This window comes from Carcharhinus amblyrhynchos, chromosome 9 (genome assembly GCF_965287045.1).
Source record: "Carcharhinus amblyrhynchos chromosome 9, sCarAmb.v2.hapA, whole genome shotgun sequence".
Taxonomy (NCBI): domain Eukaryota; kingdom Metazoa; phylum Chordata; class Chondrichthyes; order Carcharhiniformes; family Carcharhinidae; genus Carcharhinus; species Carcharhinus amblyrhynchos.
Window position 1 is genome coordinate 84,887,297 of NC_137332.1, and position 13,934 is coordinate 84,901,230.

The 13,934-nt window shown below is 45.0% G+C and overlaps 1 gene segment (V, D, J or C); it reads left to right on the forward strand.

Moving 5' to 3' along the window:
• The first annotated feature begins 4,782 nt into the window (after nt 1-4,782).
• Nucleotides 4,783-12,418, forward strand: LOC145348458 (Ig kappa chain V region Mem5-like). The segment is given in 4 exon segments: nt 4,783-4,835; nt 5,022-5,327; nt 6,211-6,249; nt 12,090-12,418. Coding segments are annotated over 4 exon segments (723 nt in total).
• The last annotated feature ends 1,516 nt before the right edge of the window (nt 12,419-13,934 follow it).

Here is a 13,934-nt window from a genome sequence, read left to right on the forward strand (position 1 = left end):
AAAGACAAATGTAGCAGATCCCTGGGATCAACATCACCAGGAGATTCCCCTCCAAGCCACATGCCATTCTGAAGTGGAAATACATCTCCGTTCATGCACTGTCGCTGGGTCAGAATCCTGGAAACCCCTCCCTAACAGCACTGTGGGTGTGTGTACACCTCATGGACTGCAGCGGTTCAAGAAGGCAGCTCATCACCACCTTCTCAAGGACAATTAGGGATGGGCAATAAATGTTGGGATAGCCAGTGATACCCACATCCCATCAATGAATACATTTTTAATAATTCCTACTTTACACAATGTCCCATTCTGTGTGTTGAAGTCTGGATCCTGTCAGCAGGATATTTGACTGCAAGAGCCTTCACTATTGTGTCAAATTCTGTCCCCAACCAAAATCCACAAAGGACCTGAATTTATATAGCACCGTAGTGTACAACATAGCCTATTATGTTTCACAGAGCAGCATAAGAGGAATGGGGGAGGGGCTGGGGGTAGTTTAGGAAGAGAGATCGAAGGCTTGGGTGAAAGGATGGAGTTTGATCAGGTGAAAGACTTGGAGAGGGGGAGGGATTAAGGGTGGGAGGTCAGTGAGCAGGACCTGGGCATCTGAAGACTCTGCTCTCAATGGTGGGATGAAGGAAGCAGCGATGAGCCGGGGAACAGAGTCAGCAGATGGAAGGTGAGGGAGAAATGTGAGTCTGGAGCAGGACACAGGGGTAGAGAGGAGTGAGGCCATGGAGGGAATTGGAGGGCAGTGAGGTCAGGGGTGACAGGTCAGTGAGGTCAGGGGTGATAGACCACTGAGGTCAGGGGTGATAGTCAGTGAGGTCAGGGGTGATAGATCAGTGAGGCCAGGGGTGATAGGTCAGTGAGGACAGGAGTGCTGTTGGAATGACACTTGGTGTGAGTCAGAGTCCAGACCCACTGCATTTGGGACAATCTGGGGTAGATGGAGTGTGAATGAGGGGAGCTGGGAGGGGATATTGGAATAATAGAGTTAGTAGGTGGGACATGCAGGGATAAGAGTTACTGTGCTTAAGGGAATGATGTAGTGTAGAGACGGATAATGTTGTGGAAATAAGAGGCGGATGTGATGGAGAGAATGTGGAGTTTGAAGCTCAGCTACTGGAGGCTCCAGTGGGAAGGAGGCCCATGTTTACTGGTCCCTATTGGAGGCTCCAGTGGGAAGGAGGCCCATGTTTACTGGTCCCTATTGGAGGCTCCAGTGGGGACATGGACATCATGGTCGATGTGGAGCAGTTTCTTTCTGTTATATTGTCCACCTTTGCAGAGGTCACAAAATGGATAAAGAGGAACTTGTAGCTGTTATGTACTGGGAATTTGAAAAGGTATTTCATAAATTACCACATCAAATGTTACTACACAAGATATGATGATGTGTGGGTAAGAAGATGGTGTGTGGGTAACATATTAGCATTGATAGAGGATTGGTTAGCTCACAGAAACAAGGGAGAGGGGATAAATGATTGTTTTGAGGTTTTGAAGCTGTAATTAGTGGAGTTCTGGAACAATCAGTGCTGGGACCACAACTATTCACAATCCATATCAATGACTTGGATAAAGGGAATGAATGGAACTAATGTCCCAGTGACACTAAGATAGGTGGGAAAAGTAACTTATTAAGATGAGGTAGAGTCTGCAAACAGATAGAGACAAGGGAAGTGAGTGGCTAAACATCTGCAGTACAACCTGGGTAAATGTGAAGGTGTCCACTTTGGCAGGAAGAATAGAAAAGCAGTAAACTACTGAAATGGAGAGAGATTGTACAACTCGGTGCTACAGAGGGATCTGGCTGTCCTGGGACATCAATCACAACAAGTTAGTCTGCAGCTCCAGCAAGTGATTAGGAAGACAACTGGAATGTTGGTGTTTATTACAAGGAGAATGGAATCTAAAAATAGGGAAGTTTTACTGCAGCTGTACAGGGTCTCAATGAAACCACATCTGGAATACTGTGTACAGTTTAGGTCTCCTTATTTGAAAAAGGATATCATTTTGTTAGAAGCTGTTCAGAGAAGATTCACCCGACACATTCCTGGGGTGAAGGTTTCCCTCATGAAGAAAAGTTGGACAGGTTGGGCCTGAACCCATTGGAGTTTAGAAGAATGAGAGGTGATCTTATTGAAACATATCAGATTGTGAGGGGACTGACAGAGTGGATACCAGGAGGATGGTGCCTCTTCTGGGGCAGAGTGAGATGAGAATACAGAGGAACAAAGAGAATGAGCGATGTGCCATTGGGATCGATGCTGGGTCCATTGTTATTTGTCATTTATATTAATGATTTGGATGAGAATTTAGGAGGTATGGTAAGTAAGTTTACAGATGACACCAAGATTGGTGGCATAGTGGACCATGACGAAAGTTACCTCCACCTGCAACCTGAATTGGACAAGTGGACTGACAAATGACAACTGGAGTTTAATTTAGATAAATGCGAGGTGATAAATTTTGGTAGATTGAACCAGGGCAGGACTTACTCAGGTACTGGTCGGGCTTTGGGGAGATTACGGAACAAAGAGATCTCGGGGTACATGTTCATAGCTCCTTGAAAGTGGAGTCACAGTTGGACAGAGTGGTGAAGAAGGCATTCTGCATGCTTGGTGTCATTGGTCAGAACATTGGATAATGAAAACGGGAGGTTTTGTTGAAGTTGTACAAGACATTGGTAAGGCCACACTTGGAATCCTGGGCATAGCTCTGGTCACCCTGTTATAGAAAGGATAATATTAAACTAGAACGAGTGCCGAAAAGAGTTATCTAGGATGCTACCAGGACTTGATGGTTTAGGTTATAAGGAGAGGCTGGAATTTTTTCTCTGGAGCGTAGAAGGCTGAGGGGTGATCTTACACAGGTCTATCAAATAATGAGGGGCATAGATCAGCTAGATATTCAATATCTTTTCCCAAAAGTAGGGGAGTCTAAAACTAGACAGCATAGGTTTAATGAGAGAGGGGAGAGATACGAAAGTGTCCAAATGGGCAATCTTTTCACACAGAAGGTGGTGAGTGTCTGGAACAAGCTGCCAGAGGTAGTAATAGAGGCGGGTACAATTTTGTCTTTTAAAAAGCATTTGGACAGTTACATGGCTAAGATGGGTATTGACGGATATGGGCCAAATTTGGGCAATTGGGGTTAGGGGTTTAAAAAAACTGGTGGCATGGACAAGTTGGGCTGAAGGGCCTGTTTCTTTGCTGTAAACCCCTATGACTCTATGACTTTGTGAGATAAAGTGAGGAAGAAACTAAGAGGAATAGAGGGAGGGAGAATGAGAAGAGAGAAAGAAACACTCAATGAGAGGATAAACAAAGAGTGTGAGACGGGAAGGACAAGAAAGGGAGACAGCAACAGTGTGGTGGATAGAAACAGAGACTAATGCGCAGTTACTCAGAGATTGAAAGAGACAGCAATTCAGGGAGAGATATCAATAGAGTGATGGAGGCAGAGACTGACGGGCAGGATGTGGTCAAGAAGGCGTATGGTGTACTGGCCTTCATTAATCGAGGGATTGAGTTTAGGAATCGGGAGGTAATGCTGCAACTTTATAAGACCCTTGTCAGGCCCCACTTGGAGTACTGTGCGCAGTTCTGGTCGCCTCACTATAGGAAGGACGTAGAAGCTATTGAAAGGGTACAGAGGAGATTTACAAGGATGTTGCCTGGATTGGGAGGCATGCCTTATGAAGTTAGGTTGAGGGAGCTGGGTCTCTTTTCCCTGGAGAGACGAAGGTTGAGAGGCGACCTGATAGAAGTTTATAAAATGTTGAGAGGAACAGATAGGGTGGATTCTCAGAGGCTATTTCCCCGGGTTGAAATGGTCGCTACGAGAGGACACAGATTTAAAGTGCGGGGAGGAAAGTACAGAAGTGATGTTAGGGGTAAGTTTTTCACTCAGAGGGCAGTGAGTGAATGGAATCGGCTGCCGTCAGTGGTGGTGGAGGCGAACTCGCTGGGGTCTTTTAAAAGACTTCTGGATGAGTATATGGGGTTTAATGGGATTGGGGGTTATAGATAGGTCTATAGATTGGTAGGTGTTGATGTGATCGGCGCAACTCGTGGGCCAAAGGGCCTGTTTGTGCTGTAGTGTTCTATGTTCTATGTTCGATATCAAGTGAGAAAGACAAGCTGAAAGAGAGACTGAGGGATAAATATTGAGAGAGAGAGAGACAAACAGCAACTGAGGGAGAGATATAAGAACATAAGAAATAGGAGCAGGAGTAAGGCCAGCCATCCCTTCGAGCCTGCCCCGCCATTCAATAAGATCATGGCTGATCTGAAGTAGATCAGTTCCACTTTCCTGCTTTCTCACCATAACCCTTAATTCCCCTGTCTATCAGAAACCTATCTACCCATAACTTAAATATATTTAGCGAGGCAGCCTCCACCACTTCAACGGGTGGAGAATTCCAGAGATTCACCACCCTTTGAGTGAAGAAGTTCCTCCTCAACTCCGTTCTAAACTGCCCACCGCTTATCTTGAGGCTGTGCCCTTTAGTCCTGCTATCCTTTCTAAGCGGGAAGAATCTCTCTATCTCGACCCTATATATAGATATCAAGAGAGTGAGGGACAGAGTCTGAGGGACAGAGATTGAGGGAGGGAGAGAGAAGAAGAGGAAGTGAAAGGTGCTGACGTGGTTTCTCTGGGTCAGACCATTTACAAACTGAGGAACAGGCAGTGAGACTCTCACAGGCTGCAGCTTTATAAAGCAGAGCCCAGTGAAGGGAGAGTTTATCAGTAACCAGGCACAGAGACACGAGCACACACCATGATTTCAGCCATCCAGCTGCTCTGGCCTCTGGCATTCTGCATCGCAGGTACAAATCTCTCTCCTTCCACCTTGAATATTTCCCTGCTCTCCATTTCAATCCAATTCTCCTGACTTGTGATTGAAGGGAAAATGCTGAAAGGAGAGGAACAGTCAGTGTCTCCAACAATATCTCATTTTACAGCCTCTTTCTGTGACAGTTCTTACTTCACTCTGTTTCTCTATTACCCCTCAGGTATCAATGGAGACATCAGCGTGACCCAGACTCCCCCGGTGCTGTCAATGAGCCTGGGCCAGACCGCCACCATCACCTGTACGACCAGTCAATCTGTTAGCAATTACATGAGTTGGTACCAACAGCGAGAAGGACAGAAACCGGCTCTGCTGATCTATGCTGCAACATCTCGATTCACAGGAGTATCCGACCGATTCACCGGCAGTGGATCTGGGACAAGATTCACCCTGACAATCAGCAATGTTCAGAATGAGGATGTCGCTGATTATTACTGTCAGCAAGGCTATAGCAGCTACTCTCAACACAGTGATACAGAGCCTTACAAAAACCCCAATACACACAGCACCACCTCCTGTACTGACACATCCCACAGTTTTATATAATATATAATAATGGACACACAGTCCCACCTCCTGTACTGACACATCCCACAGTTTTATATAATATATAATAATGGACACACAGTCCCACCTCCTGTACTGACACATCCCACAGTTTTATATAATATATAATAATGGACACACAGCACCACCTCCTGTACTGACACATCCCACAGTTTTATATAATATATAATAATGGACACACAGTCCCACCTCCTGTACTGACACATCCCACAGTTTTATATAATATATAATAATGGACACACAGTCCCACCTCCTGTACTGACACATCCCACAGTTTTATCTAATATATAATAATGGACACACAGTCCCACCTCCTGTACTGACACATCCCACAGTTTTATATAATATATAATAATGGACACACAGTCCCACCTCCTGTACTGACACATCCCACAGTTTTCTATAATATATAATAATGGACACACAGCCCCACCTCCTGTACTGACACATCCCACAGTTTTATATAATATTTAATGAACACAAGAAAGGAAACTGAACAAATTATTTGCACTGTCCACTACACACTCCAGTCCCTGTGGTGTCCACCGCTCGCTGAAGGCCTCGAGTTTCCCTCTTACTCTCCATGTCCACATATGAAGAGCAGCTGAAAGATTTATCATCTCAAATTAGAATTCTCAACTCTCCCAACAAAACACAGAGATATTGAGAGAAACAGAGAGAGAAAGAGTGAGAGAGAAAGAGTGAGAGAAAAAGATGAGTGAGAGAGTGAATGAGTGAGTCAGAGACAGAGGTTTTTGTACAGCTCCTCCACTGGAAGCTGTCAGTGTGCTTTAAGTTCGGTAAAGGAACCAAACTCAGACTGAGTAAGTAAAGCCCAATCCTCCGTTATTAACCCTTTCAATGCTGAAACTTTCTCAAACACAAATACTGAATAGTTGAAGGTGTTAGTGAGGAAGCTGCAGTCAATGAAATGGTTGATTGAAGAACACTGTGTAGAACAGGGAGTCCAGCTGTATTTCTTTCCTTCCATTCCCCCCTTTAAGCAGCAAGATATAAGTAAGCAGCTTTTACCCACCGTGTGGAGGAGATCTGGACGTTTGCAGACTGTGTTCACATTCCTGCAGCATGGAGTGAAATCACTCTCTAGACTCCTGTCAGTCTCAGTGTGACACACACAGGCAGAGTTTGATGTGAAGTTGAACTCTCTGTCTCACTCTCTGATATAACTGATCACAGCAGCAGCACAGTCAGACACCGAGGTGCCACCTGCCCCAGCTTTCACTCTGCTCTCTCCACTCCCTGCTTATCTCTTGCTGAAGTTCTGATGACAAACAGCCACAGCAGGGCTCGCAATCCAGTGGCTTCAGTGTTCCAGGCTTTTGGGGAGACTCTCTGTTACTTTCTCTTTGGGATGAGTTCCTTCCGACATTTATCCCAGATCCAACATTACTGAAAATGCTGATTGTTCTCATTGCTGTGTGTGGGATCTTGCTGTGTGCATGCTGTGACCAGTCCTCAGACAGGGTCCCTCATTTGTTAACTTCCTGAACCGGATCCCAATTTTGTTTTGATCCTGGATAAGGAGTAATCAGCTGGAATCCCGCCCTCGATTGGTCACAACAGGGTCCATTTAAAATGGATCCCTTCACCCGTGGAAACCTTACACAGTCCATGTAGTTTTTTATTAGCCATTGAATCCCTACAGTGCAGGAGGAGGATATTCAGTCCATTGACAGAATTACGAGGGACAGAGATAGGGTAGATATGAGGAAACTTTTCCCCTTAATCACAGAGGCAGCAGATTTTGAGAGACGTGAGGGAAATCTTTTCACCCGATTCTCCAAAAGAGCTTCTTACCCAGGCTCCCTGTAACCCTGCGCATTTACCATTGCTAACCCACCTAAAGAACACACTCGGGGTAATTTAGCATGGCCAATCCATCTAACCTGCAGAGCTTTGGAATGGGGGAGGAAACTGGAACACCCCGAAAAATGTCTCAACTCACATTCTGTCACCCCAGCACCAGTACACACAGCTCAGGGATACAGTTGGATTTTTAACCCATTTCCCTGTTGTTTCCTGAAATGTAACAAACAAACATGTCTTTCACCCAGAGTCAGTTTACTTTGAACTCAGACCATTTCCACATTCTGGGATATAACTCAACAGGAGATGGGTTTTGGATTCTGCTGAGATGTGACAATCAGTCTCCATTGTCTCCGTAACCACAGGAGATTAAAGTTTCTATTTTCTGTTTGAAGAAGTCCCTGACACCTTTCAGGTGTGATATTCCATCTTCTCTCGGGTCTGGTCAGTCAAATATAATCCACATCGGAATTTTCCAGAAGTTGGTCACTTTACATTCTCGGCCATCTTGGTTCAGTCAGAGTGTCATAGACATTTACAGCACAGAAAGAGGCCCTTCAGCCCATCCTGTCTCTGCTGGCCATCAAGCTCCTAACGATTCTAAACCCATTTTCCAACACTTGATCCGTAGCCTTGTGTGCTTTGGAATTTCAAATGCTCATCTAAATACTTCTTCAATGTTGTGAGGGTTCCTGCCTCTACCACCCTTTCAGGGAGTGAGTTCCAGATTCCCAACACCCTCTGAGTGAAAAGGTTTTTCCTCCAATCCCTCAAAATCTTCTGTTTCTGAAATTAAATCTGTGCTCCCAGCTTTTTGAATCTACTGCTAAAAGGGGAAAAGTTCCTTCGTATCTGCTCTGTGTCTTCATAATTCTGACCTGCTGCAGTTATTCAGGGCTTTGGTGAAGCAGCACTGGGAATATTGTGCACAGTTTTGGTCTCCCTATCTCAGGAAGGATATTTTTGTTCTAGAGGGAGTGCAGAGAAGGTATCCCAGACTGATTCCTGTTATAATGGGACAGATGTATGAGGGGAGATTGAGCTGGTTAAGACTTATATTCATTGGAGTTCAGAGGAATGAGGAAACAACTCATGGAGATTTATAAAATTCTAACACGTTAGGGGGAATAGTGAGGTAAATACATGGGGTTATGGGAAAAGAGTTGATGCAGACTCGATAGGCCGATACAGGAAGCATGTTCCCAATGCTGGGAGCATCCAGTTTGAGGCATCATAGTCTGAGAATATGGGGGAAACCTTTTAGGACTGAGGTGAGGAGAAATTCCTTCACCCAGTGAGGGGTAAACCTGTGGAATTCACTATCACAGAAAGCAGTTGAAGCCAAAATATTATACGTTTTCAAGAAGGAGTGAGATTTAGCTCTTGGGGTGAATCGGATGAAAGAATTTGTTGGGGAAGGCAGGATCTGACTACTGATTGGATGATCAGCCATGATCATGATGAAGAGTGGAACAGGCTCAAAGGGCCAAATGGCCTATTCCTGTTCCTATTTTCTGTGATTCTATGCAGACCAGCATTTATCGCCCATCCCTAATTGCCCTGGTGAAGATGGTGCTGAGGTGATGGAATAAGTTCTACTCCAATGAGTATCGGCCCAACTTGCTCAAGCTTTCCTCATAAGACAATCCCTTACTCGGTGGAATCAGCCTAGTGAACCATCTCTGAACTCTTTCCAATTCTCCTATATCTTTCCTTAAGTAAGGAGACCCGAAGTGTCCACAATATTCTAAGTGTGATTTTCCCAATCTGCTTTAGCAAAACATCCCTCCTTTTATACTCATCCTCATTGGAATGAAGAGCAACATTCCATTTGTCTTCCTAATTTTTTTCTGTTCCTGGATGCAAAGACACCCAGATCACTCAATACAATCTCTCCAGTTAACCAGTATTCTGCTCTATCCTCCTGCCCAAGTGGACAACCTCACATTTTCCCACATTATTCTCCATCTGTCAATGTTTTCCCACTCACTGAACCTATCTCTATTCCTTTTCAGACTCTGTATCCTCCTCACAACTTGCATTTCTACTTTTCATTTTATCACCAGCAAGTTTAGCGACAATCCTCTCATTCCCTTCATCCAGCTCATTAATATAGATTGTAGAGTTAAATCCCAAACAACAGCCATCTTCCTTTGTGCCGGGTATAACTCCAACCAGCGGAGAGTTTTCCCCCAATTCCCATTGGCTCCAGTTTTGCAAGGGCTCCTTGATGCCACATTTGCTCAAATGCTGCCTTGATGTTAAGGGCAGTCACTCTCACCTCACCTCTGGAGTTCAGCTCTTTTCTCTATGTTTGAACCAAGGCTGTAATGAGGTCAGGAGCTGAGTGACCCTGGAGGAACACAAACTGAGTGTCAGTGAGCAGATTATTGCTGAGTAAGTGCTGCTTGGTATCACTCTGGATATGTTCCGATCACATTGCTGATGATCGAGAATAGACTGATGGGGAGGTTATTGTGCGGATGGATTTGTCCTGTTTTTGTGCACAGTTCATAACCGGGTAATTTATCACAATGTTGGGTTGATGCCAGTGTTGTAGATGTACTGGAACAGCTTGGCTAGGGACACGGGAAGTTCTGGAGCACAAGTCTTCAGGACCTCCGGAGGAGGTCGAGATGGACCATCCACTCGGAACTTCTGGCTGAAGATTGCTGCAAATGCTTCAGCCTTATCTTTTGTACTGATGTTCTGGGTTCCCCCATCATTGAGGATGGGGATATTTGTGGTGCCTCCTCCTCCAGTGAGTTGTTTAATTGTCCACCACCATTCACGGCTGGATGTGACAGGACTGCAGAGCTTAGATCTGATCCATTGGTTGTGGGATGGTTTAACTCTGTCTATCACTTGCTGCTTCTGCTGTTTGGTACACAGTCTCTGTGTTGTAGCTTCACCAGGTTAACACCTCATTTTTCAGTGTGTCTGTTGTTGCTCCTGGCATGTCCTCCTGCACTCTTCATTGAACTGAAAGCAGCAGAGAATCCACAGAAACAGACTGATGTTTGTCTGATGTGTCTGTGTGTTTATTAGTTATCTGAGCAGATAGCAAGAGTTTCAGCAGCAACAAAGATGTTTCTCTAGTTCACCTCCCACTTTCCCCATCCACTTCCAAAATCCTTACGGGGAAAGGGCCAGCACCTGTCACATCCCCCCTCTAAACTACAGGCCTCCCATCTTTCAGATGAGACAATCTGATATCTGCCCTCTCAGGGGGTGTAAAAGATCCCATGGTACTATTGGAAGAAGAGCAGGGGAGTTCACCCCGATGAATTGGTCAATATTCATCCCTCAATCAAAATCACTACAAACCTGCTAGTCTGTTCTTTCTCCGCCTACTCCCCAGGATCCTGCTGTGCACAATGAGCTGTAAAACACATTGGGACATTCTGAGGTGCTGACAGGTGCTATAGAAATGTAATTTCGTCTTTAAGGTTGGAGATTCCTGATCCTGACTCTCACCCATTCTCCACACACTCGCACCCTCCAGAGTTCATGGGGTCATTAGGAGCAGTGACCCCGTCTGACCCCTGGACACTGAGACTAATTCTAGCCTCACCCTTGACCTCAGCCCAGTGCTGGGCAGCAAGGTTTGAAATGAAATCTAGAAGCTTCTACACCAGCCAATGGGAATCCTGTGTGAGGTGTGTTGATCCAAGTCTGCTCCAATGTTCTGGGATAAAGTTCTCCTGATCTGTGTGTGATCTGAGGTTTGTTGATGTTCAACCTGTTTCCCCCAGACAGACTGAGCAATAGTTCCAGCTTCCTGATTGGTTAACATTCTGTTAAAGGGACACTGTGTCTTTAAATACTCTCACTATTAACCATTTCAGTGCTGAATTTGTAGTAACCTTCTTTACAAATGTTTCAGTAACATTGTAAAATGATTTAACCAGCTACAAATCAAACCTTTACACTCAGACACTGAACTAATTTGAAATTGAATGTGCCACATTCCCTCGGATTCCATCAGCTTTTAATTTTAAAAAGCATTATCCATCCTCCAGTGCACCCACACCACACCTGTAGCCACAGAGGATTGGAAAATAATGGTCAGAGTCTCTGCTATTTCTTCCCTTGCTTCACTTCGCATCCTGGGATACATTTCACCCGGGCCTAGGAATTTCTCCATTTTAAAAGATGATAAACACATTAATATCTCCTCGCTCACTATCATTATCCCATTAATTAGTTCACAATCCCTCCCCTCCTGAACTACAATGTAAACTTTGTCCCTCCCACTTGTGATATTTGATATAAATTATTCATTAAGAACCACCTATATGTCTTCTCTCTCCACACACAAGTTACCGTTTTGCTCTCGAATTCGCCCTATTTAATCATTAGTTATTCTCTTTGCAATGTCCCACGCTATTGCTTGATGAACAGATATGTCCTGAACTCTGTCTCCAGCTCGAATATCCTCCCACTGCTCTGACACTGATTCACCTTCAAATTGCTGTTTCCGGTTCATTTTAGCAAATTCCAGTTTGGTGAAATTGGCCTTTTCCCAATTTAAAATGTTTACTTTTGATCGATCTTTCCCCTTTTCCGTAGCTACTCTAAATCTATTATGATCATTATTACCCAAATGCTCTCTCACTGATACACCTTCCACATGCCCAATTTCATTCTCTAAAACTGCTAAAACTGCCCCTTCTCTTGTTGGGATTGTTCCGTACGGGTTAAAAAAGTTCCCCCGGAATGGATTTTCAGAATTCTGCAACATTGAAACATTGACACTGATTTGATCCCAGTTAATATTCGGGATGTTGAAAGCCTGAAAATGGCAGTGATTAAAATTCCTTCTCTTCTCTTTCAGCCCGTGAGAATTCACAACCCACGCTGACCTTGCTGCCCCCCTCACCGGAGGAGGTCAAGACCAAGGGCACTGCCACCCTGGTGTGCCTTGCCGATCACTTCTATCCCGATGAGGTGGAGGTGAAGTGGAAGAAGGATGGTGCAGCCATTTCCAACGGGGTTCAGACCAGCAACTACCTGCGAGCTTCGGACAACACCTACAGCGTCAGCAGCCTGCTGACCCTCTCTGGCTCTGACTGGGAGTCCAACGCTCTCTTCTCCTGTGCCCTCACCCACGTGAGCCTCTCCTCTCCCCTCAGCAAGAGCGTCAGGAGTTCAGAATGTGCCTAGAGTGTTAGAGACAGTCCACAGAGGAGACACAACTTGGAATAGAACAGGGGTGAGCTGGGAGGACAAAGGTCACTGTCAGCATTGAATTACAACTCTCTTCCTTCCTGGGACTGAGTCTGAGACACTTCTGAGGGTCACGGGTTAAAGAACATTGTTGGGATATTGTAGAGGGAGCTTTACTCTGTATTAACCCCATGCTTTTCCTTTACTGGGAGTGTTTGATGGGGACAGTGTGGATTTGTGATAACAAGTAAAACCTCTCAAAGATGCTGAAGATTGTCAGCTGTACAGAAATAATGTGACCCTCTGAAGTATCTGCTTCAGTAAACCAGACCTCCTTCCTGCTCACCCTGCAGTTACAATTGAAGCTTTCGTCACTGTTTAAAGGGACAGGATTCTCATGTTATTGAGAAAATCCCCACAAGTGTTTTAATAAACCTCCATTCTCCCTGTGAATTTCTCCAGCTTCCTCTGGCTGGGCTGTTTATTCAAGTCTTTTTTCTGTCAATGTCAATGTGTAAAAGGTAATAAACATTAAGAATATTCAGTATATGTCTGGTGAGTGCTTTGGAAATGTCCCACCTCCCCATCAGCTGATTGGCTGCATTTCACCAAGTGATTGTCCTGATTGGTTGCTTGGCCTGTCAATCAATGACACAGTAAGAAGTCTCACAACACCAGGTTAAAGTCCAACAGGTTTATTTGGTAGCACAAGTCACTCGCTTTCGGAGCGCTGACCCTTCATCAGGGGAGTGGGAGTTCTGTTCACAAACAGGGCATTTAAAGACACAAACTCAATTTACAATTTTGTCTTTAAATGCCCTGTTTGTGAACAGAATTCCCACTCCCCTGATGAAGGGTCAGCGCTCCGAAAGCGAGTGGCTTGTGCTACCAAATAAACCTGTTAGACTTTAACCGGATGGTGTGAGACTTCTTACTGTGTTTACCCCAGTCCAACGCTGGCATCTCCACATCATAATCAATGACACATCAGCAGAAGATTGGATTCAAATCCAATGATCAATCATTTGAAAATGATCAGTTTGATCTGGAATCTCTTGAGTGACAAGATTGAAAACAGAAAAGAAACTGAAAGTTGCTGGGATTAAACCATCACAATCACAATTCTCCATCCCATATTCACCACCTCCCCCTTGACCTTTCCATCTCACGTGGTCCCACTACTCCCATAGTTTCAAAGAGTAACTCTTGGTGATGGACATTGAATTCCCCACCCAGAGTACATTCTGTGTCCTTACCACCCTCAGTGCTTCCTCCAAGTGGTGTTCAACATGGAGGAGAACTGATTCATCAGCTGAGGGGGGGACGGTATGTGGGAACCAGAGGAGGTTTCCTTGTCCGTGTTTGACACGGTACCGAGAGACTACATGGAGTCTGGAATGTTGTTGAGGATTCCCAGGATAACTCCCTCCTGACTGTATCCCACTGTGCCTTCTGTGCTGGGAGATTGGAGGTAGTGAACACGGTTCACCATTTTCTCCCGTCTCAGTAACAA